The sequence below is a fragment of the Epinephelus lanceolatus genome, chromosome 3, assembly GCF_041903045.1.
Source record: "Epinephelus lanceolatus isolate andai-2023 chromosome 3, ASM4190304v1, whole genome shotgun sequence".
Lineage (NCBI taxonomy): Eukaryota > Metazoa > Chordata > Actinopteri > Perciformes > Serranidae > Epinephelus > Epinephelus lanceolatus.
In genome coordinates, this window is record NC_135736.1 from 27,550,902 (window position 1) to 27,576,605 (window position 25,704).

General features: G+C 41.4%; 2 protein-coding genes across 2 annotated transcripts in view; both read left to right on the forward strand.

Moving 5' to 3' along the window:
- The window catches only part of LOC117255815 (uncharacterized), a 28,249-nt gene extending 16,517 nt beyond the window's left edge, over positions 1–11,732 (forward strand). The window contains exon 10 of the mRNA XM_033625019.2: positions 10,684–11,732. The gene's annotated coding sequence lies outside the window, so the exon portion shown is untranslated. The remainder of the gene's footprint in view (positions 1–10,683) is intronic.
- Positions 11,733–20,269: 8,537 nt separating this feature from the next.
- Positions 20,270–25,704, forward strand: part of frem3 (Fras1 related extracellular matrix 3) — a 38,197-nt gene continuing 32,762 nt past the window's right edge. Inside the window, exon 1 of the mRNA XM_033624269.2 lies at positions 20,270–25,475. Within this exon, the coding sequence (XP_033480160.2) occupies positions 20,447–25,475 (5,029 nt within the window). The 5' untranslated portion in view covers positions 20,270–20,446. The remainder of the gene's footprint in view (positions 25,476–25,704) is intronic.

Genomic DNA, 25,704 nt, shown 5'->3' on the forward strand with positions numbered 1-25,704 from the left:
ACGACTGAATCATGTCTTTAGCAGACTGTGAGAAACTGTGAGAAATTTTGTGGCTCTCAGTAAAAGTCCGCAGTCCAAACTAAAACAATCAATACGTGTTGTAAAACTGTTAACTTAAAAAGGAGAAGACAAAAGCGAAAAGTGAACTCTTCACTCGTTCCCACCTGGTCTGGGGAGTGATGAGCAGGCTGGAAACAGAGGTTGAAAGGCTGCTCACCATTCTGCAGTTGTGGGTAATGGATATGAGCTGACAGGTCATAAACTAAACCAGCATAATTAGACCTGGGACTTGTTATTTTCCAGTCAGAGCCCAGCTTTCATGTTTAATGGCCAATGTTGGAGGAAACTGTCTGCAATGCCTGGGATGAGTATTTCACAGTGAGGAGGATGCAGGTAAAAGAGAGTGACAGAGTGAGATTTTACTGTGTGAGACAAATAGGGTTAGTAGTTAGCTGGAAGCAGCTTGTTTTATTTGCAGAGACTGTTTCTGGAAAGGTGCTGGTTCAGAGACAGGTCATGGAGACAAAGAGGGTCAAGGATCTGAAGCTGAGTGCTTATACTGTTCGTGCTTTAAATGCTCAGGATAAACTTTAGGAAGCTTTAAGAATTTAAACTCTAAGTGTACTCATTTTATTCTTAAACTATTTGTTTTTTATCTGCTTCCCAGAAATAGCAGAAGTCATAATTTCCTTGGCTGATGTTTCAGGTGTAAACACAGATTTATGTTGTGCAGGATGACAATGGTGCATGTGATGATCTTTATCTCAGTAATAACAGTGAAGGGGAGCTTCCTGCTTGTAAGGTTTGATGTGGTTCAGACTGGCAGGTCGGCCATTACATCTGGGCAGCTTTACAGGAGGGAGGGACTGTCGGAAAACGCAGACTAAAGAGAACAGCTGGTGGAGGCTGGTTCTGCCCCTTCCTCTCTTGACTTCCTACCATAAAATATCACGTTTTGGGCAAGAAATTGAAAACTTCGCAATTGCAAAGTCGTGTGGATAGCTATTAAAGCGCCCAGGTTATGTGCTGCACATGCAGTTTTCAAGGCTGACAACTGAGTGTGTCATCACCAAACAACAAATGCACAGTGCTTAGTGAGAAAAAAATACACACAAGACACACAATAGTGATGACAGGCAGACGTGTACTTACAGATTGAAGTGAAGAGGGGCTCTCTGATATCACTTCATGTTACATTATGTAAGAGTTGATAGCACCTGGATAGCATAACAGCTGGATTAAAATGCCTCAACAATAACTCAGTGTCATTCAGCATTAGAGGAGAAAAGAATTGGACATTGTTTTCTTCAGCAATATTCTTGTGTAAATATAAAGTAAATAAGTTCTGATATGTTACATCCCCAAGGAATGTTCATAGTTTGATAATCACTAGTTTCATAAACATCACCATGCAGACGGTTGGTTCATTCTTGTCAGTGTTTTGGGATACGCAGTGACACTCACACACACCATCATCTTGGCAAACACACAACAGCAGCCATTCATGAAAACATGCATTTGGTTTGTTTTTGTTTATCATTGTCAACCCACAAAGCTTTGTCAGATTATATACAGGACTCTAGTGTGTACTGTATGTTAAAAAAAAAAGAAGATATTTCAGGCATATGAGTTTTGGAGTGTGCATGAGAGTAATGGCTAATGCTGAAGCGCCTAAAGAAGTATTATATTGCTGAGAGTTAAATAAGATCAATAATACTGACATATCTGTACAAGAAATGTGAAGCTGAAGCCAGCAAAATTTGCTAAAGTTTTTATATCTTTTTTCCTTTTTCTAAATTTTATCTCTAACTATTGTTTATTTAGTGAATAATTAATGTAGCGGTCGGAGAAATACTTCTTGTTCCTAATCAAGTTTTTAGGGGTTCTAAAGGAAATGAGGTTGTACTATAGACAGTACAATAAAGATGGTCGGCACATTAGCCGATCTCAATTGCCCCCTGGTGGCTGGCTGCAGTATAGGCCAGGGGTCGCAACCTTTACTAAGAGAGCCATTTTTGGCCAAAAAGCTCTTTAAAAAATCTGCCCGGAGCTGCAAAACATATTTGAGCCTTATACGGAAAGTAACATGAGCATTTATTAATATGTTTTACCACAAGGTGGCTACTCTGCAGTGGGCTATTTATGATTGTTTGGTACTTCATCTTTGCAGGGTTGTTGGTAAGAGCAAAGGAATATGTCCATACACTGTTAAATTCTCTATTGTCCTCCAAGACTTTTTAATCTGGAATCCATAGCTGGCTTAGCTCGGGAGATCCAACACAAGCTATTGCTGTTGAGGTTTGGCAAAATTTCAAAGGAAAAGGTGATACAGATTTTTACAGTTGAGTATCACGCAGGCCAACGACAATGAAAAGTCAAAATTAAAATGTTAAAAATAGCTGTTATTAATTTCTAGATATTTTTTTGCCAAAGCCATAGGGAGCCACTGAGAGTGGGGCGAGAGGCTACAGGTTGCCTACCTATAAGCCTCTTTCTCTCCATGTTAGCAGACTGGACATGTGCCAAATTAAAAACTCAAAGTACACATCAAATTAAATTTTCCCAAAGATGGTTTCTGTCATTTTGGGTGATTCTTCTCATGCTGATGTCTGTTCAAGTGTTTGTTTTTCTGATAACTTTGGTTTTCGTTACTTATTTGATGCTATTAAAACAGAGTGTCATGATTGACAACTAGGTGTGCCAGTAAGTGTGCTCACCATTAATTGTGCAGCTGCAATTGTTCAGACGGGTTTATGGGCGGGAACTCAAAACCATGGAGATCGCCACTGCGCAGAATCTGACTCTAAATGTTGAGAGCCAAATGGCGGGTGTATTTTTGTACAAAGGAAAAAGTGAAGACATGTTGTCTATGTTGTTGTAGAGTATAGAGCGAACTGGACCCGGAAGCATGACTCAAACAGCTGTTCAGTTTAGAGTGGATTCATTTTCAATAAAGCAAGAAGGAGTGTCTTGGGTTAATCCAAGCACTCGGGAGAAACAGGGCAGACAGGCTGAGCAGGGCTGGAAACAGTTTGGCAGGCTGGAGTGGCAGGCCTATGGGTGACTAGTGAGTTTGGGCACAGAGAAGAGGGTTTTTAGATTCAAGAGGATAAAGGCAATTAGCAACAAGTAGGCCATGGTTAGCACCGCAAGGTAGACTGAACAATCTGGCTGAGACTGAACTGCAGAGCTGGGGTATTTGAACTGCTGGGGTTGATTAGTGAATGACTTTCAGGTGAGGAGGCAGATTGGCAGCAGGACTGATGAGCGCCATGCCCAGACACACAGAGTGAGACAAACAAGGCACCACAGGAAACAACGGGGAGGGGGGAAAACAGCTGACACATGAGGAATGAAGGAAAGGCACAGACTATGACCTATGTAATCACTGAGCTGTATGTACTTGTAGTTAAATCCCTGAAAATCTTGGGCAGAAACAAAACTGCTGCCAGTGCAACTTGCACATCCTGTGGCAGAGGTTAAGAACAGGGGTTTAGTTTCACTTGTTAAAGTGCCAGTGTATAAGTACAAAATATTTACTAGTCATTCCAGGCATACAAGTGGTGGTAAATGGACAAAATGAATAAATAAATAATAAAACTGTCAGTTGTGTTTAGCCTTTGACCTCTGAGGATGCCTTTCCCTTTCACGTCCCGTCAGCATACTGTATTGTAAACTGTGCACCCAACAACATAGGATGAGCAGGCGAGATGTTGTTCTTAAAACAGTTTAGGTGAGTTTTGAAACTGAGCTCCTTATGAGGTCATGGTGGGCTTTTGTTAAGACACAGTCTCAGACAATGACAAATGAGGTCAATCTGATCGTCTTTAAACTGAAACCAGATCCTGAACTTTTTAGCATGATGTCATCAGACATGAACACCAGGTTGATACTTTGCTTTGTGTCTGTATCAGGGATGAATGAAGGGATCTGGAGGAGCGTTGGAGGCGGGACCCCGTTTGTTTCTATGCAAGTTGCTCAGTGGTGTATGCAGCCAAAATGTTCAACAGCTGCATACAAAATTAACTGGATGATCGGCACTCCTTCCATTTCATTAGGCACATAGAGCAGCTGCACTAGAGACTTCCACCACAGAAGTGCTCCGCTAACTTGAATGGGGATAAAATGATTTAATCTTGCAGCTCTTCTAGATTTTCCAAATATTATCTGACCAAACAGATCAAATCCTGTGACTCTCTGAAAGATTTATCCAGTGATTAACAGACTTTTCTGTCATAATTCAAGTCTAGGGGAAAAAAATCATTTTAAGCTCATTGACATCACGTGACAGACCCAGAAGTTGTAATTCCACAGTTTGACCACCACAAATTTGTCCTCAAAACCCAGCACACTTCCAAGGGGCCTGGTCTACATGCTGTATCCTAACCTGAGTGGTTAGCTTCCTGTCTCATGCTTCTTGATCAAAACCAAAGGGTGTGTCCTCTTCCTGCTTCACTTCCCTGACCTGCAGAGGCCTCTGGGTTGAAGTCCTTTCCAAAGGTCACAGGTCGAACAATCCTAATTAAAGGGAACGCAGTGACTGCAGGAGAATAATGTGGCCTCAATGTCAGAGTCAACTGGCCCACATTCTTTGCCTGTCATTGAGCAAGTCTCTGCAGCATTGGATGTGCGGCGGCTGCTGTGATGTGTGGCGCAAACCGGGATACACTTCAACAAAGGTCACTGCACATGACAGAACCTGGAAAATACGTGAAACAATATTTGCGGGAAACACAGGGGAAGAGACGTGATAAATTGCTTACTGGTTGGCCTAAATGTCAGGTTAAAGTAGAGCATGCAATTTTGTAATTCTGAGTTGAAGCTGATTTTTATCCTGCTGCAGAAAACACACAGGCCAGGTGTTTAGAAGCAAGGTAGAAGTGAGGTGTCACTTAAAATATCACTTCTACTTTCCCTGTCTTACATCCATGTATTTTAAGAGATGTCAAATTATGTTAGGCCCTGACCTTCCCTGTTTACACTTCAGACAATTTACAACTGGAGTGCCACATTTTCTAGATTCCTCCTTTGTAGTCCAGTCCACTTTGGCAGGTGGCCCACAAAACATTTATAGGGCTTAATTTAGTAGTGCATGTTTCACTTCTTGACACAATGCTGCACGTCTGTCAAAGACGAGAAAACAGGAGGGTGAGGGTTACACAGTGAAAACAATTTGTAGAGAATATAGAAATAGAGCGAGCGCTCCAGTCACACGATGCAGAGTCAAAGTGGGTTAGCTGTGTATAATTGACCCTTGACATTTTGTGATGTGTCGATAGTGTTGCCTCTACTCTGCCTAGATACTAGTGCTTTGTTCTTTTTTGTAACTCACCCTCTGTGAGGAGGAAACAGCCGTCTAGTTGATGATGAGATAATGAGAAGTTACTGTTGTTTGGAAATTTGTAAAATCAGGGTGTAAGCTTGGGTGTGTATTAACAATCTCTGAGCAAGCAAACATAGTTGTCATGATTGACAGAGATCATAAATCACTGAAAGTGCTGTTAAAGTAAACAACCACACTGGTGGGCGGGACAGTAGTGTTTTGGACTAAATGCCAGAATGCTAAAAATGACAGTGTTTTTTTATATCATTCAAATTTTTTATTTATCTATTCAGACAAAGCTGAACAAACCAACAGTACTGTTATTAAAACTCAACATATCCACAGGCACCTGGTAGCTACACATTCTTATACCCATAATAGTAATTTAGCAACCACATCATTACAGTTCAACAGACATATTACAAACAAAAAAGCCTGCTCATGACCTCTTAAAGCTTTCAACTTTATTGCTGACCCTAGCTAACATGTGTTCGTATGGCAAAATCTGGAGGTGATGAACTGATACTGCTGATAATATTATTGCCCCCCCCCATTGGTTCCTCCTGGTGAAAATAATTGGAGGCAGATATAACTGTCTTTAAGAGGCTGTGACACACTCATTTTTATGCTAATGTGAAAGTGGAATCTTGTGAAACCTCACAACCTGAGGTCCCGTTAATACGACAACGATTTCAACTGAAAACGGTAAACTTTAGTTGCGTTTTGGCCGATCGTTTACACGACAGCGGCGTTTTGGGTGCCTGAAAACGCAACGTTTTGAAAACGGGTTCCAGAGTGCAATTTTTTGGAAACGGTAGCATCTCCATTGTCATGTAAACTTGCAATATGCAGTTCCTCTGAAAACGGAGACTTTTCGCACATGCGCATTACGGTTCCAGTCACTAGACATGTGTGAGAAAGTTGACCGTCACGACAACAATGCTGAGCTCTGTTTGTGCTGCTCACCCTGTTGATTTGAAGTGAAGTGTAGATCTGTTACTGTAGCAACTCCACCTTGTCATCCATCCAGACAAAGTTATCCGTGCATGCTTTCACCATTGTGTCTTCTTTGTTTTGGTTTGTAATCACCGCGTTGTAGAGGAAGGTGCTTCAGCGCAGGCGCATGGCGTCATGTTGTGGTGTTGCTTTGCAAATTTACACTGCCACCCATTGGCCTGGCGTACATACTAAAGCGTTTCCAGTAGATTTTGCGGCTCCGTGTGAACGGAGATTGTTTCAATAACGTCGTCATATAAATGCATTAGTTTTTTAAAACACAACGGACTGACTTTTCCGTTTTTAGAGAAACCGTTGTCATCTAAACAGGGCCTGAGGCATCCGTTTGTGCCAGCTATGTCTGCATAGCTTGGTGGGAAGGGTGTTAAATAAAGCACTGAGTCCTTTGAACTCTCACCTCAAGATATCTGAATGAAAACGGGTTCATGTGTACCCACGAATCTCCCCTAAACTTGAGAGGGCTTGTTCCCAGGAAATGTTTTGTTCTTTACATCCACTGTACTCAAATTAAAATTTCAAATTAAACAAATCAAGATTCTATATTTGTCTTTTTGAGGAAAAGGACAACCAGCGTATTTGAAGAACAATGAATAATCTAACATATTTCAATTCATAACACATTAAAACAGGATTATTGTGGAGCTCAAAATGTTAACTGTAAAACTGTAAAACATTTTACTGCACTGTAAAATGTAGTGGTCTGTGCATATCAGATAATTAGTAACATGAACTGTAAAATAAGAACCCATAATATATCGGTATGCGATTCCTTAACTCTCGATATTGACATTGCTTTTAACAAGCCTACATACTACAACAGCATAATCAGAGTCCTGAGATTAACTTCTTGGTGTGCCACTCTAAGGTTTTTCAGTGCTCCCATCTGTCCACCCTTATGAAAAATTTCTGGGGGCACCATTGAGCAACTATTATAAAAAGCCAGATAGTAGTGGCACTTTAAGTACATTCAGAAGCCAAACTGTCAAAATATTAACTTGTCAAGTCATCGACTGACCAACCAACATCGCGATCCTCAGAGCCAGGCTGCTCACATGGCTAAAGTTTAAATTTGCTCTAAAACAATCAGCACAGCATGAAGATGCAACCATTTTCACGCCCACATCCCTGGACCCCAATGCAGCTGACTCTCTCAGTGACCTGCGACTCCAAACCCCAGGAGGTTTACAGTTGTAGGGGCAGTTTCCTCTCCTGTTGTCCTCTCCAGACTGGTTTAGACATTCCTGGCCTGGCTTTGTGCAGTTGGCAGGGCGGCTGTGATCAGGAGGCCTGCTGACAGACGGACATTCATTCACCTGCTGGTATCGCCTCCGGCATCAACTCCACATTCCTCAGGCAGTGTCAAACTGTCAAACTAACACCGTGGCTTTATTACATCTCTGTCTCTCATCATTCACACACAGTTTAAAGTGAATGCAGGTGGAATCTCAGATGATGCTCAATGAAAGTTGCTAAAAATGTTAAAACTTTAGTTTCCTTTCGCTTGATGTCACTCATTTCATGTTGAAACGTTCATGTCAAAGTGGTGAAGAATTTTTATGAGATCTGCGCATCAAGCCTGAGAAGTATATTCAACACCAGCAGCAGTATGTAATAATCAGTACAAGGTAATAGGTACCAACGTACGAGATGCTGATACGCAGTGGTTCCCAGCTGGTCCAGCCTCAGGGTCCAGATTTCTCCTTAGTCATTAGTTCAGGTCCACACAATTTAATACATTCAGCATCGTATTTGTGTTTGGCCATATCGTCAAGGTAATTTGCTGTCTGTCAAGTAGCTGCCCGTTAGTCACTCACTCTACAGCAGCAAACAGCACTAAAAAATAAACTCTCTGTGCCAAAAATTCACTGTACTTCACAATAAAGTTTGTTTTTAACAAACTTGAAATGTTCATGAGTCACTTGCGGTCCATTCAGAATGGACCCAAGACCTACTTTTGGACTGCGTTTCACCAGTTGGGAACCACTACTCTGACTTTAATAGGAAAGATTCAGCATCAACTCATTTGCTGTTGTTTTTTTTTGTGTATCTCACCCCAGAAATGTATGAGTCCATCCTTGCAAAATGTGTGGCTCTAGAAGCTTGGTGATGTAGTGACTACTCCCCAGACTACTAGTAAACTATAGCTGCTGAGCTAGCCGCTAACTATTTTGTCAAAATAGCTCACCAGACTTATTTCTAGTTTCATTGTTTTTGGCCGTTTACTTCACCTGGCCAGTTTATTCTCAGAATTAATTTAACATAGTGAAGAGCTACTGAAGGGCTAGCTAGCTAGCAAAGCGTGGTCGCTGAAGTAACAATAAGTTTGCTCAGTTCTTTTAAAAGGCTCAGTATGTACCTCTGGAGAAAGATAGCTGATTGTTGAGTCTCATTTCCGATTGTCAAATACTGACGACCAACAGCTGGTAGTCGGAACAAACTCCCAACTCAAAGCAGTGATAATAACCTGGGAATGAGACTCAACAATCATCTATCATTCTCCAGAATAACATACTGCACCTTTAAAAGAGGTAGTTACCCTATCGACTCCTGTGTCATAACTTTCTGCGCACCATTTCTCTTTTGGTGAGCAGTGTATTCTGACAGAGGAGGGTTAAATAAAAGTACTTGGTGTAACAAAGTTAATAAGCTACATCAACTTTTGCCATTTTGGACTATCCAGCACATCATTCCCTCAAAGGTCAGCACCACTGAGATGGCTTTCTATCAGCCAGTGGCACAAATTAATGTGTCAAAGTTTCCCTAAGTTGAACTCAGTGCATGCAAGTGTGCAGATTTACTTACCTCCTAAGGGTAAATCTTCTGATGGTAACAATTGCATATGAATGAATCGATTTTGTTGCCAATATTTGCAATAATAAACGCTGGTGTGACTGGCCCTTAACCCTGACCTCAGGCCAAACCTTATTTAACCCTGATTCAAACCTGAACCTGACCCTATTTTAGTCACACTTCATCAGACAATATCTGTATATATCTGACACAACTGTAAGTACCATCTTAGTCTCAGACACAATACTTTCACTTGTAGCTGAACTGGTCAATGTGACATATTTCTGCATTACTTGAATACCTTTAATAATAAATCAGTTTTGTGTCTGACATGTTTACTTATTTGCGTGAAATTCTTTGTCCGATTATTTACAACTGAGCCGTATATCTGCGTCGTGTTTTGCTGTGAACAACATCCCTCATTCTTGTTCAGGATACTTAACCTTGGAGTAATCAGTCATCTGCTCTGATCCATTTTATCGCTCCAGTTGTGCTGACTTCTGTTTTTGTGCACGCCCCTTGTCACGTTTAAAGCCCCAATAAACACATTCATCACTTCAAAAAGTACACACAAGATCAGTCCGGTGACACATCTCATAATGTTCAGGTGTGGAGATGTAAGGGACATTAAGATTTTAACTTCTAACCTATATTTTTTTACCTCCACAAAGAATTATTTGAAATGTCTTAAGTAGAGACGCACAAAAGCACTTACCTAACCTAAAAAAAAAAAAATGCTCTCACAAAGTGTCATTGTTTTACCTGAAAGGCATTTGTGGGTTTTCTGTTTGAGGGTGACTGAAAAGGATGAACATCCTTGCATGGGATTCAGTTGAGCATTTTCTTCCACACAGCTAAATCCCCCCTGGAATGCCCAATCTCTCAGCAGCCAGGTTTCACTATAGTGGCTAACTGGTCTCCACAGATCCCAATCTATCCCTGTGGCTCAGCTCAGCATAGCTGTATAAACTAAGATCAACGTGGAGTCTTACCTGCAACCTGAGCCTCAGTAGTCACAGGTCTTAAACCAAACTCCTTTATATTGGATGCAGTTCAGATTAGAGAGAACAAAATAGCACTTTGAAATATGCAATTGGTTTTGAATGATTGTCAAAGTGCAGCAGCCCAGTGGGACTTTAAACCTGTTGAAAGTATCAGCAGTGGCTTTTAATTGAAGGCTGTAAAGAGTAAAAAGTAATAGAATTAGCTAATTATGTATTTATTTAGACAAATATTTGGATAAATCCACAGATTAACCCTCCCTCTACTGCTGTCACATAGCGCTCAGTGACTACCCTGTTTTTTCACAGCTGCTTAACGGTTAACCGTAAATCACATCAATAGATGTGGGGCAGGATTATGTCAGCTATCCTTTCCCTCAAACAGATGTTTCTCTGTAGAGGTCAAAGGTCATGGCAAAGGCCACATAAACTTGGCCAAAGCAGAAGTTACAAGGGGAAAAAGCAGGTGATTGCAGGACACGTGACTATGGGACAGGATACATTGTTTTCATTGTTCTGTGCTTTTTTTTTCTCTCTCTCTCTCTCTTTCAGATTGAAGAAGTGACCACGGTGAAGGACACGACTGTGAGACCTAGTTGTCTGTTGCCTCCTGGTTGGAAACAAATTTTCTTGTAACACAGCAGCTTTTTTTGAAGTTAAACGTCAGCTGAGCTCAGCTTTTCAAGTAATTTACCAATAGCTGAATTTCTTTTCTTTTTTTTTTTTTTTTTACAAACGTTCACAATTTACTAGATTTGTAGTCTAAATATTATTATTTTTTTGTACTAGGTAACACATTATTTCAAGTCCTCCCTATTTACTATAGACCTGACCAGTATATGGGATGCCCGGTAGCTCACTGGGTAAACTGCACACCATTAAGGCTGAGTTCTTACTTCTGTCACAAATATCTTAAGAACAAAAGAAGCATTCATAAACAATATATATGTTTATAACACAATACAATGTGGTCGTAAACAGATATATGTGTTCATTAATGTATTTGTCAATGACCATAACTCCTGCTGTGGATTTACAGTATAGAAATACAGCTGTTTTAATGTAAAATATGTCTTCATAGGAGAAGTTATAATTGCTGGCAAATACTGTTTTAAAGCATTAAATATGTCTATACTGCTTAAATAGGGGGACTAAGGGTAAAGTGTTACTGGTACAAAAGGTTTTAAGCTGTTCATCTTATCAATGGTTATTAAATAATGTAAATACATAAATACTATTATAATGCCATGTAGGTGTAAATACAAGCATTGGCTTTCTAAATTCACTGCAGACTCCCTGATCAAAGATATCCGTAAAATATCATACATTTTTCACGTTTTTTGTCACATAAGAGTATTTTGGTACACATATGTAATATATAATAACAACAAGAATTTAATATACAGAAAAATAAGACAAAATGGGATTGTTAGTCTGAAATAAGTGCTCTTGTATCAATGTTAGGATGTTATTACTGTAATGCTGCATTTTGCTCTTCCAGGCTGTTCCCATTCAGTAGTTAAGTTTCCGTTATGCTGAATAATTGCAATAATATGAATGTCCTGTGAATGTATTAAAGGATTTATGTTAACTGTCCCATATGTTTTTGATATTATTTACAATTAGAAAGAATGTATTCACACCTTGTTTAGTGGTCTTGATCAATCAGTGATAGATCCACATTATGATAAAATATATCCTCCTGAGACCCTGTGTCCTCATATATGGACATTACCTTTTGGGTTTCCTGCACCTTATATTTCATCCTGCTTAACATAGACCTGTTGTCCTCAATCGTGGACACTTTTTTTTTGTGGCATCTTGTGGTGATGAGTACGGCAACGTATTTATGCCACGCCAGGAAAAAATAAATAAAAAATGTCAGTATCATTTAATAAAATAAAATTTTTTTTGTGTTATACTGTATGTGAGGGTTTTTTTTATATTATTACAAGATTTTTCGTAGTAATGTTAATATCTGATAATGATTTTTTTTTCTTTTTGGTGTTGCATCTATATACTGCCTTAAATAAGACCGTGACACACTTGTCCGTATAAAAACAAGATGGCAGCCATCTCTGCCAAGTCAGTCTGCAGCTGATCTCGACACAAAAGTGACAAGGTTCAAAACCTGATCACAGTTTATGGTTGAAGCTTGTTTATTATACTTAATATTGTTTGCAGTTTGATATAGCAACAAATTGACCAACTTTAGCAACAGTAACATGCTAAGATGCTATTAATTAGGAAGGACTCATTTGAGGACATTGGGACTTTATTATCGTCTCGTTTGAGGACGTTGGGACTTCATTGTTGTTTCATTTGAGGACGATTATAAAAATAAATCATAATGCTTTTAGATACGTTGCATTATTTGTACTTAAGCATTTGCACAGCTGTGTTCAGGCTTTGAAATGAACTGTTTTATACTTTATTACACACGTGTTTCATTAAAAATAAACCCAATATTCTCATTTGGGGACTTTTTTTCCCCCAAAAACCTACTTCCTGTTTAAAGACAATGTTTATTTTTTTATATATATATTTATCAGGTCCTTTTCATCCCAAATAACTAGGAGAAATTAAAAATGCACAATAAACAAAAGCTGGGGTCTCAGGAGGATATAGAAATACACAAACAGCACATACTGGCATCCACTGATATACTGAAATAATTCACAGGTTTCATGTGCTCCTTTGACCTGAGAAAAATAATTATCAGGTCATATAGCATTTGTTGAGTCCTGGATACTGTATCTGTGCTGCTCCCCTGCTGACTTTCACGAACTGTTTCTTTAGATCGCCCCCGTCTCCTTTTACTGTAAGTGCAAACATGAGCTCCAGGTGCAAACACATTTAGTTCAAAGTGACAGTGTTAAAAGACAGGAATCCTCGACACTGTGCTGCACACATTCCTGAGTCAGGAGCTATCTTTCTGATTTTGGAACCAGTGTTGTCCAGTAGTAGAAGTGTAGTGAGGTCGTTATTGCTGCTAATTAAACCTTAAACAGAGACTTGGATGGAAGATGAATTATATTTTTATGATGCTATTTGTTTTATTTCACTCAGTGTGGTTAAGATAAAACAGTTACCCATTCAACACACAATAAAGCACAATTAACTGGTGTGTGGGGTTTCAGCTCATCACTGAGGACTTGCCTAAATATATGGATCTCTTTAATTTCATGAGCCATATAATATTTTTATAATTTCCATCTACAGTGGTGTGTTGCCCAGTGTTTGGGTCTGATCCAGCTGCTATATCCAGCCTGTTTCCATGGGCTTCCGCTCTCCTTTAAAGACAAGTGATAGCTCCGGCCTATATCAATCCGCCCGCAGGATGCTTTAATCCACCATTAAGCAGATGAAATGTTGCACTGAGCCTGCGGTGCGGCAGTGACGGCAGGAGCGGATCTAAAATTTGTACGCCTGCCCCTCAAACCTGACCGCAGTCATGGACACCCTGCACCAAATCATCCAGTACAGCAGAACACAAACCTGTTCCTCCTCGGAACTGGATCCAAATGTCTCAGGTCTCAGTATCCTCTATTTATACGCTGTGTATATTTACAACAGGCCGGATGATTAGGATGCTAGCGCGTAGTGAGGAGAATGTAGGGGCAATCTTCTTCAGCTATTCTAAGGAGACAAGAAGTTTATCAGGGGTGAGCCACCTCTCTGATGTCATAGCTTGTTTTCAAAGAATCTGTCCGAGGTACTTTCCTGGACTACTTCACACATTCTCCTGGTAATCCTTTAAATATATATATAGTCAGGTGTTCTCAGGGAGATTGAGATCTCTAGTGCAAGAGGGGCCAGCAAAAGGAAACAAATAGAGAGAAGACAAGCAGCAATCACAAATATCTCCCTTCATCAAGCGTGTTCAACATCATTATTTCAAACATTGAGCTTAAATAGAAACTGCTTCACCCATTTCAAAGGTGTGCACAGGTGTGGGGGAATTAATCAACTGTGGGTGTGTTTCTCAATAATTGACAACAGCCTGTACACCATATGTCACATATCCCATAAAAGACAGAACAAGTGAACAAGATAAACATAGGAAAACATAGAAAACTCAAGCTCCTTACACAATAAAGGCTATTTACAAGATTATTTACACAAATGTTGATCTTATGGATGAACACATCGGCCGGGAGCATGACATTAATTTCCTCTTACAAAACATAAATTAAATGATAAACTGCGACTGGAGTTGAACGAGTAAAATGTGAAAGTATCTGCACGGTCAAGCACATGACACGAGATGATGGTCAATAACAAGATGGATTCTCTCCTCAGGACAGAAACATGTTTTATCCCAGTACAAGAAACATGCTTGATGCAGGAAGATGAGATTTTGATGTTTGCATGATCATGTATCAAGATAATGGGGGGGAATTGAGCTGTAAATCTGTTTAAATGCATTTGGTTGTTATTTTCATACAAGCAAGCTGAAATTTATATATTTACTTAATGAACTGTATGTGGAGGTAGCAGCTGGGTGTGTTTGGTAGAGTAGCTCTGATGCTGCTGACCTTTACCTGTAGTTGACCTTCTGCATTGTCTCGAGGCACAAACACGCTCTCTATCAGTGATGCACATCAAGCGTCCTGCACAGCTGGACTGAGCTGTTCATCAGCTGTATGAATGGTTGAGATGCTCTTGAGTGATAAGCGTTATGGACACGCTCAGAATGTGAAAAATGAGGATTAAAAGTGTTTCCTTTGAAAACGGGAAAACATCCATCAAAGCCTCTGTCAGTGTGCTAAGTTGTGGAATGTTTAGCAGGCCAACAACATCGCTATGGCTGGTATTGTCTGTACTGTATGTCAGTACTGTATGTCTGTCTGTCTGTCTGTCTGTACTGTACATCTGTCTATGAACAGATTTTTGTCAATGCGATAATACTGCACTGTGCAAGATGCAGTCACAATAAAGGCTGAGTTTAAAGTTGGGTGTGGTCTTAGCAACAAGGCCAGAAGTAGAAGGGTAGGAAGTAGTTAAGATGCCATTGAGCCACAATTCATGCCCCTGGCCAACATTTGTTTTAAATAGCGGATGGCTGTATCATGGCTAGTGTGATCCAATCCCAAGATGGTCTCTAGTGTAATAATTTAATTTTGATAGGTCACATTTGCTGACCTATTTTTTTAAACAATGACATCAACTAGGTTGTCCAAAGTCATATAATTATTTTCCTCTTTAGAATATTTTCATATATAATTTTTTCTGTTCTTAAGCTTTTAGTGTTGGAATCTGTTGACAAAATAAATTTAATTAAAGTCAGTGTTTCAGTTTTTTGAGTGGGTACAGCAGTGCTTTGAGCTAAATACTAACATCAGCATGCTAAGATGCTGACAAGCGCTAATGTGCAGATGTTTAGCAAGTGTTTACAATGGTCAAAATCTTATGCTGTGTCTCAAATCGCGTACTTCTGTACTTACACTTACTATTTTGAGTGCATAAGTGCATTCACACTGAGAAGTATGGAAAAATGCAGTGTGCTATGAGTACCTGGATGGTGCACTCAAAACGGTCAAAAAGTTGTGCGGAACTATGGACACTTCTCACCCTCAATGGTCACCATCTTTGCTACGTAGCGGAAGCCGGGGGGCGGGGGGGCACTTTTCAAACTGGAAATAGCGGCCGAGGACTGTGTGACCGTGACTGCATTGTACAAATACATGTGTTTGTACCACGAACAATAACTCGAATGCTAATGCTAGTTTGCTAACTAGCTAATTTGCGGTCGTCATTTCCAGTGAGTGCACAACGGCCGTGTTTGGTTTGAAACAACGCCACTCTGTCGAAATTTTCGCAGTACGCCAATGAGTACATAGTGCACACAGTATACTACATAGAAGTGTACTAACGGAAGTATGTGATTTGAGACACACCATTAGTTTTGCATGTTAGCATGATAACATTTGCAAATTAACACTAAACACAAAGTACAGCTGGGAATAAACCAGAAAACTTTTGTATTTAACTAAAATTCAGGACAAATAAAAATGAGGATGGAGCAAGATGAAACCGGAAAGAAGTTGTCAACATAACATTGACACATCATCACCTTTAAGTTGATGAGGCTAACTTGTTAGCAAACAGTTGCTATTTACACATCCAGCAGTTACAGAGCAACATTATTATTGAGAGTCGTGTTTCTGTTCACCTGATGTGAATGTAAGTCCAACATGCCCTCTCTTTTAGCTCTATTTTGGTCTCTACCAACTCCTGAGGGAAATATCTGACTCTTTATCCTGCGCTAAGTCCTCCAGCTAGTTGCTAATTTTGAGTACAGTCAGTTTTTAGACATTTTTTGCTAGAAACAGTTGCCTGCTGCAGCCAAAAAATACACTTACAGAGCAAAAAGAGTGAAACAATAAGGTGGCAGGCCAGGGAGCTAAATAATGAGTTGAAACTAAGGGGTTATCTCTGGGTCTGAAAAGTGAAGCCAGTACTGAAGTGCCTTAAACCTGCATTCTTTCTATTGGCCAGCAGGAGGTGACTCCACTGGTTGTGAAAAAGAGGTCAGAATGTATTCAGAGCTGAGGAAATGACCCTTCCTCTCACTTGATTTATTACCCCTATAAACATTTTCCTAATGAGTTTATGGTCTCAAGTGCTAGTTTCAAGTCTTCTCAGCATAGCGTGATGTTCATTTTGTAAATTATGGTCCCACAGAGATTCAAATTTACACTTGCAGGGTATGCTAAGCTATAGGGCGTGGCTACCTTGGTTCTCAGTCAGATCCAGCCCTTGCACCTGCACGGCTCCACAGGTTTTGTCCAAATATTGTCACTTCTGCCTCTAAAAAAACAAGATGGTGATGGCCAAAATGCCAAACTCAAGGCCTCAAAACGTAGTCCATGAACCAATGGGTGACATCATGGTGGCTATGTCCACTTCTTTTAGTCTATGGTTGCAACTCACCATAAAGCTCTGTGAAGCCGAGGTTAGCTTTAAGTTCAGGTAATAATTCTCTGCGGGTTCATTGCCAAATTGTTGTCTCATTATCTGATGCATTGCCTTTACAAACATATTGTAGGTTTGAGGAAAGCTATCAAAAATCACTCTGAGGAGTACATGAATGTCTGTACCAAATTTCATGGCAATCCATTCAGTAGTTATTTGAGACATTTTGACCTGAACCAAAGTGGAGGACTGATCCATCCCCACAGCTAAAAGGACAAATAGCCACCATCACTGATGTGCTGAGAACATGACAATGTCTCAGTAAAAAAAAAAAAAGAAAAGAAAGAGCCAACTCACATGTTTACATAAGTACTTTATTTACGGAAGACATCTTTCTCCAGAGCTTAATGAAAGATCTGATCTGAACGCGGCCTCATCTTGACAGATGCAACAACTGCACCAGGAGGAAAGAAAGCAAATCCTGTCTTCTCCCTGTGTGGCTGTTAGAGATACAGGGACAGTATCCACTTGGGCTTTGTTTTCCATCTATCATGAGGTCATTACTGCTTGCTGTCATCATGAGCTGCCCCCTGGATGAAGAGTTGATCCTGGGTAGCGGAGCCTGGCCTCCACCCAACTTCTCCCTGTGTTTACCTTAGACGCTCATTAAAGGCATGTCGTGTCTTTGATATCTAAACTGGACAAATGGCTTGATGAGTGCACGCTGCAGCTTGAGAACAGATGCATTTAGGAGTTGTTTTTCTTTCTGTATCAACCAGTAGAGCTGGAGAGGTAGTTTCATTTCTAATAAAGCTCAGGAATCAATATTAGTATTTTCTCTTTTAAAATTTATTTGGATTTGTGATCCATATCTGACATTTCACTTCAGTTGTCTTTATATTTTTGCAGTGCACTTTTCCCCATTTGAAAAATGTGAGTGAAATCCAGGAGTAACAGAGTATAAAAAGCTTGGTGTGTTTGTTTCTATAGTTACACCCAACGGTGTGTGTGTCCCCGTTTTTATTCTTGGCCGGTCAAGTGAGGAGGGCAAGATTTATTTAGAGGATGCAATGAAAAGTGTGATACAGAATGCCTGGATGCATATGGCATCTCTGCTATTTGGCCCACGCTTAGGGAAAGGTTGCTGAGTGGTTCACGGTGTTGTCCTAAAAGTATTATCATGTCCAATAAACAGAGGAACTTTTACAGAATACTAATTTAAATTGTTGAAGTTACAGTATCAAATTAAGCTTGTTCATATATTGATTGCTTAAAGTTGTCCCTGCAAATTATTTCCTACAACAGATTTTTAATCTTGCATTCTTGTGTATTAGAGAGATTAACTGATCATGAGCACTTTTCATGGGTGCTACGCTTGATGAATTTACAGCTGTACTTATCTATTAAAACGCGTACCTGCATATAAGATTTATCCTGCTGTGCCGTAACTGATAATCACTGACATCAGTAACAACAAAAACTCTTAAAAGTTTAAAAAATTTCAATAATTTCGTTTGAAAGACCAGTGTGAAAGTGTTTGAGCAATGCACACACATCACTTCATCGAGTGTCAGGCCCGACTCAAAAGATGACCCATAAAAGGCTACTAGGTATTTTTATCTTAACATGACCTTGTGCACCATACCGAGTACACATTCTCACATTCTCACTGCATCCAGTGTGGCTGCTTGATTCCTCCATGCTGTGCTTAGTCAGTATCACTGCAGAAAAAGCCTATACAGTGTATTTTCTTGATAGATTTCACCTGTCCTTGCTAAAATAAAAATGATTGTGCCGCTAGGATTGGCACATCCATGCACACATAATTGGATTTCCTAAATCATCTTGGCAAAGAAAAGATGATATCTGCCATCAGACCATGTCATAACAAAGGAGGGGATTTCCAAGATTGCATACTACATGGGTTAAATCTTATATTAAGTGGCTGTCTTGGACAATGTTGGCTTTATTCAGGATTAACAACTGAGACTTGTGGACAGAAAACTCAAATCTGTCTCAGCAGTATTTTGAGCTGTGTTGTCTTTTCTCTGTGTGTGAGACAACACACTGTCCATACACCTGTCCTGCCAAATGATTTCAGGTTATTGTCCCTGTGTGCGGGACTAATGGCCACTCCGGTGCCGAGGTGTCCCACTGACACGACACGACCTCAGAGGCACTTTGCCTTGAGAGCAGAAAACAAAAGCCTTTGGAGGATCTCTTCACACAGATCATGTGCATTGTCTGATTATGCTGATGGTGTAATAAACTTTGCTTTTTTGTTTATTGAAGCCTGAGTGAGGGCTCAAATACATACAAAATGCATTGCATTATTTACAATACAGAACAAATCCACAATAACTGCATTGCATTCTGTATGTCACAGTTAACTAAGAGGTGTAAGAGGTTGAGTTGTGCCCTGCAGAATGATTCCCCTCCACACAGAAATAGTGCTGGGATGCCATATTTGAACTTGACATAGAAGCTTTGATGGTACTGTAATTAGTGATTACTTCATTCACATAGTTCCCGCTCTTAGAGCCCTTCATCACCCTCTGAAGCAGTGTGTGAAATCACACAGGTCAATGAAGATACATCAGAGGATAAACCTGACTTCAAAGTGACTTTTAAACCTCTTGAAGAGATACTTGACCAGAGTCAACTTCATACTGTGCGAACCGTTAATCATCCATAAGACTGAATGTTTATTGCTTTATTAATTCAATTTAAGTGCACAGCATTTACCCATTAGAGGGCACTGGTCCCATGCATTCCAATAATAATCCAACATACATTATTACATAAACATCAATTATTACGTGCACTGTAATTTGCAAAAGTATTTCTTACATTTATTTAGAAATGAACAGTAGTGAATAAGAAAATCCACAAAAGCACAGCTGTCTCCCTAATCTTTAATATATAAATACAGTATAAACTGTCAAATTTGTAACAACTTAAATAAAATAAACAGACAGTGACAGTGTTTGTGAGGTTAGAGAAGTTTTTGCACTGCATTTTATCCCCCACCTTTTTCAGTGACAGAAGAGGAGAAGAGTGGGTGTTGGTTGGGGGGGAGCACTTTCACAGTCTTGTCCAATGGTCTTTCTTAAATTAGCCATGGGGGCAGGAGGCTCCCTCCCAGTGCTGACAGAAGGAGGAGCCAGTGCCTGTCACTGTCTACTGTTTCATTATTACCTGCACAGCCCTGCAGCATTCACCACACTTGTGTCTCTGTGTGGCCACACAGAAACAGAGAGGCACAGAGGACACACTCCAAGACCCAAACCATCACAGAGAGTTTACTTTTTTGATGCTTTTTCCCCTCTTGGGACAGGACTCTGCCAGCTACTGCTGACTTGTAAAAAAATAAATTGCAAGGCAACTAGCAGTGGATATGGCTGGTTGTCTGCAAAGTTTCCCACTTTGTCAAAAGTGGACACTTTTAAAATGCCTGCTTGTGACATTTGCTCTCAGCTTCTGCTTTGCCTCAGCAGATGCAGAGCCGTTTGACCCTGCTCACCTTTATCACCACAGATCTGGACCTAATGAAGACAACATCATCATTGCTAACAATGGGATCAGGGTGCCTTTTGGGAGGTCTGTGTTTCTGGACCCTGTGAATGACCTGGTAACAGAAGTGCAGCCTGGTGACCGCTGCCACATCACAGTTTTGGACAATGACCCACTGGCCCAGAAACCTGGGATGCTGACCCCTAAAAAGTTCCCCTGTTCGTTCGGACCAGATGAAGTGAAATACACTCATTTTGGATCTCGGAGCCCCAGCAAGGATCGTGTGAAGCTGCAGCTTCGTTATGACTCCCAGACAGACACGGTCATCATCCCTTTCATGCTGGAAGTGGAGGTGGTTTTCCAGCAGCTTGAGATCCTCACCAGGAATATGCCTCTCAATGTTGAAAAGCTCAGTGGTGACAGCAACCCTATTGACAAAAAGGCTCTGGAGTTTTCCTTTGAGGACGGTGTCACACAGTGTAAGATCGCCACTCTGGTCGGCGCTGGAGGTCTTCCAAGGTATGGCACTCTTTTGAATAACCCCTCAAATGGCCAAATGATTGACTGTAATGAGTTTGTGCAACAGGGCATTCGCTACAAGCACACAGCTAAAACCAACTCACCAAACAGAGACTATATTCCAATGATGGTAGAGCTGCAGGATAACGAAGGCAACACCATAATGCAAGAGCATTTCCAAATGATGGTTAGAATCAAAGAAGGTGCAGAGAATACCGCTCCTAAACCCAGCTTTGTAGCCATGATGATGATGGAGGTTGATCAGTTTGTGATGACAGCTATAACAAGTGACATGCTGGCTGCTGAGGATGTTGAATCTGACCCAGATGATTTAATCTTCAACATAACCACACCACTGAGCCCTCAGCAGGGCTATATCATCAGCACAGATGATCGAAACCTGCCCATCACCTCTTTCTATCAGAGAGACATCAAAGATCTTAAAATAGCGTATAAGCCACCCTCAGAGGACTCAGAAGTAGAAAGGATTTTCCAGCTAGAGTTTGAAATTGTAGACACTGATGGAGCCGTGTCTGATCCATTTGCCTTTATGATTGTGGTGAAGCCTATGAATACCTTGGCTCCTGTCGCGACCAAAAATACAGGGCAGCTATTGTTTGAAGGGCAGTCCCGAGCTCTCTCCAGCTCCCAGAATTTAGAGATTAGTGATGAGGATAACCTGGAAGATGTGAGAATAACTGTTGTTGACGGCTTAAAGCATGGAGAGCTGACCATGCTCAGCGCTCGCAGGAAATTCTTCACACCTGCCGATCTAGACGCCGGCATTGTGGTGTACCAGCATGATGGCAGTGATACCTACAGCGACAACATTATTTTTAGAATGACTGATGGCAGTAATGAAGTGGAGTTTTTGTTCCCCATCACTATTGCTCCCACTGATGATGAGCCACCTATTATCAATGCTAACACCGGCCTGGTGCTTTTCAAGAATGAAGTGATGCAGATCTCTCCCTTCATCCTGAGTGCCACAGATATTGACTCAGAAGACTCCACCATTAAGTTTATCTTGGAGGTGCCCTACTCAACTGTAGGGGAGCTCCTGCTAAGGCAAGTGGAGCCTCCCTCTGACCCGTCTCTCTGGAAGTTCAGCGAGACAGATGAGATGTTTGAGCAGGTGGTAACTGAATGGTTTCAGCAGGATATTCTGGATGGAAAGCTGTTCTACCGTCACATTGGACCCCACAGCACCACCACTGTGATTGATCAGTTTGTGTTCCGGGTCCAAGATGATAATGACCCTCCTAATCAATCTGGCGAACACGTGTTCACCATCAAAATCCATCCCGTTGATGACCTTGCCCCAGAGATTTTTCCCGGCACCACCCTTCACATGACAGTTAAGGAGTACGAGCTCACGCACTTCAAGAAAAAATACTTGTGTTATAGTGATCTAGATTCAGATGACAGGGACCTGAAGTACACCATCATTAAGCCCCCAACTGACACAGACGAGAATAATCCAGCACCCTTAGGTGACATTGTACTGACTGACAACCCTGACACTGTAATTACAGAGTTCACACAGGCCCAGGTTAATCACCACAAAGTGGCTTACAAGCCTCCAGACCAGGAGCTGGGCATCACTCCAAAAGTGGGTCAGTTCACTTTCATTGTGGAAGACACTTCTGGTAACACGTTAGATGGACTATTCACCATTTTCCTGCAGCCAGTGGACAACAAACCCCCACTGATCACCAACACAGGGTTCACTGTTAGGGAAAGAAGTTCATATATCATCACTAAGAAAGAGCTGCATGCCACAGACACAGATACAGATGACGAAAATATCATCTTCACCCTGACTCAGATTCCTCGGTATGGGCAGTTGCAGTTTTTGGGGATTGACATGGCAAACAGTGAAACATTTGTCCTTGAAGACATTGCAAATGGTCGCCTAACTTACATCCACGGTGGGGAGGAATCCCTCAGTGACACCATCAAGCTTGATGTCAGTGACGGTTTCCATGAGGTACCCATCACCATTAAGATCACCATCGAGCCAGTTGATGACGAGATCCCAACGATTATGCTTCCAGCCGGTCTAGTCGGAGCAGCCATCGATGTGCTGGAGAACGGAGCCACCGAGATTACAAGTAATGTCATTCAAGGCCGCGATGAAGACACAGATGATTTCCGGCTCACCTTCATTGTTGAAGAGCCTCCCAGGCTGGGTGAAATCCTGGTAAATGGTGCTCCTGCTGAGAGATTCACCCAGGAAGACATCATTAATGGAGCAGTGGTGTATGCTCACACATCCGGTGAAATCGGGCCTGTCAAAGAACATGACTCCTTCAACCTTACTCTATCTGATTTGTCCGAGCAGTGGGTCGTTGGTGGCAACAAGGTCCAAGGTGTGACAGTTCACGTCACCATCCTTCCTGTTGACAGCATTCCACCTATCGTCAGTGTTGGAGAGCAGTTTGTTGGACTGGAAGGGGAGAAGAATGTTATTACTGTCAACCACATCCAAGCTGAGGATATTGACACTGACAATGATGATATCCTGTGCACCATCATCGTCCAACCAACATCTGGTTACGTGGAGAACATCTCTCCAGCTGCAGGCTCTGAGAAATCCAGGGCAGGGACAGCCATCACTGCTTTCACCATTAAAGACATTGCCCTCGGTCACATCTACTACGTCCAAAGCATCCATAAAGGGGTTGAACCTGTGGAAGACCGTTTCACCTTCCGTTGCTCAGATGGTATTAACTTCTCTGAACGCCACTTCTTCCCCATTGTTATCATTCCAGCCAATGATGAGAAGCCGGAGATCTTCATCCGTGAGTTTGTGGTCATGGAGGGCATGAGTCTGGTTATTGATACACCAATTCTGAACGCGGCTGATGCTGACATCCCTGGAGATGAGCTGCACTTTGAGATCATCAAAAATCCCAAGCACGGTACAATAGTTCAGCAGCTCAGCACTGGCACCATCCCTGTGGAGAAATTCAACCTGGAACAGATCAAAGAGGGATCCAACATTGTCTATGAGCACGACGACTCAGAGACCAAAGAAGACAGCTTTGTAATCAAACTCTCAGATGGGAAACACTCAGTGGAAAAAACAGTTCTTATCATGGTTATTCCTGTAGACGACGAGACACCAAGAATGGCTATAAATGATGGCCTTGATGTTGAGATTGGAGAGACAAAAGTCATCAGCAACAGGGTTTTGAAGGCCACAGATCTTGACTCTGAAGACAAAGAGCTTACATATGTCGTGCGTTACAGCCCGGGCCAAGGCTACCTTCAGCGCATCAGCAAGTTTGGTGATGTTTTAGGTAATATTACCCTCGGGATGAACTTCACACAGGACGAAATCGACAAACAGCTCATCCAGTATGTACACACAGGCCAAGAGGGAATCCGTGACCTGCTAAAGTTCGACGTCACAGATGGCATCAATCCCCTTATTGACCGTTACTTTTACATCAACATTGGAAGCATTGACATGGTCTTTCCAGATGTTATCAACAAAGGCGTGACTCTAAAAGAAGGAGGGAGAGTAACTCTTACCACGGACCTCCTCAGCACCTCCGATATTAACAGTCCTGATGAATTCCTCAGCTTCAGCATCACAAGAGCACCTAGTAGAGGTCACTTAGAGAGCACCGACCACCCAGGTGTTCCCATTTCCACCTTCACCCAACTGCAGCTCGCTGGCAACAAGATCTACTACATCCACACGTCCGACGATGAGATGAAAATGGACAGCTTTGAGTTTGAGGTGACAGATGGTTACAATCCTGTCTTCCGTACCTTCAGAGTGTCCATCACTAGTGTCGATAATAAGAAACCTGTCTTGACAATAAACAAACTGGTCGTGGAGGAGGGAGAAACCAAGCTCATCACGCCGTTTGAGCTGACAGCTGAGGATCGGGACACCCCAGATAACCTATTGCGCTTCATAGTCACTCAGGTGCCAGTACACGGGCAGCTACTTTTCAACAAGACCAAACCAATCACAACCTTTACCAAACAGGACCTAAACGAGAACCTTATCAGCTATAAGCACGACGGCACTGAGACCAACGAGGACAGCTTCTCCTTCACTATCACAGACGGCACTCATACTGATTTTTACGTCTTCCCTGACACTGTGTATGAGACACGCAAGCCCCAGATGATGACTATTCACATCAACACCGTGGACAATGGTGTGCCCCAGATTGTGGTCAACAAAGCTGCTGCCACACTGAAGGTCCTCCCAACAAACCACCTGGGCTTCGTGATCACCAGCAAGGCCCTTCGATCGGAGGACCGCGACAGCTCCCAGAAGGTCCTGAAGTACATTGTGTCTGAGGCTCCTCTTCATGGCTTCATCATGAACACTGCCCTGGGCAACGACAGCATCAAGACCTTCACACAAGGTAAGACAACATCACACTATTTAATCTCTTAACAGAGTTTTGAAAACAAACAGTAATAAATAAGTATTTTTGGATTAAATAATAATGTGCAATATGAAACTGATCAGTTATCACCTGACTCTGCAAATCTCCTTACTTCTACCAAGTATTTTACCATTTTTCACTAATTGTAGGGCTTTACTGTTTTGGTTCCCACTTTCATCCTGTCCCCAGTTAAAGCAGGCAGCTG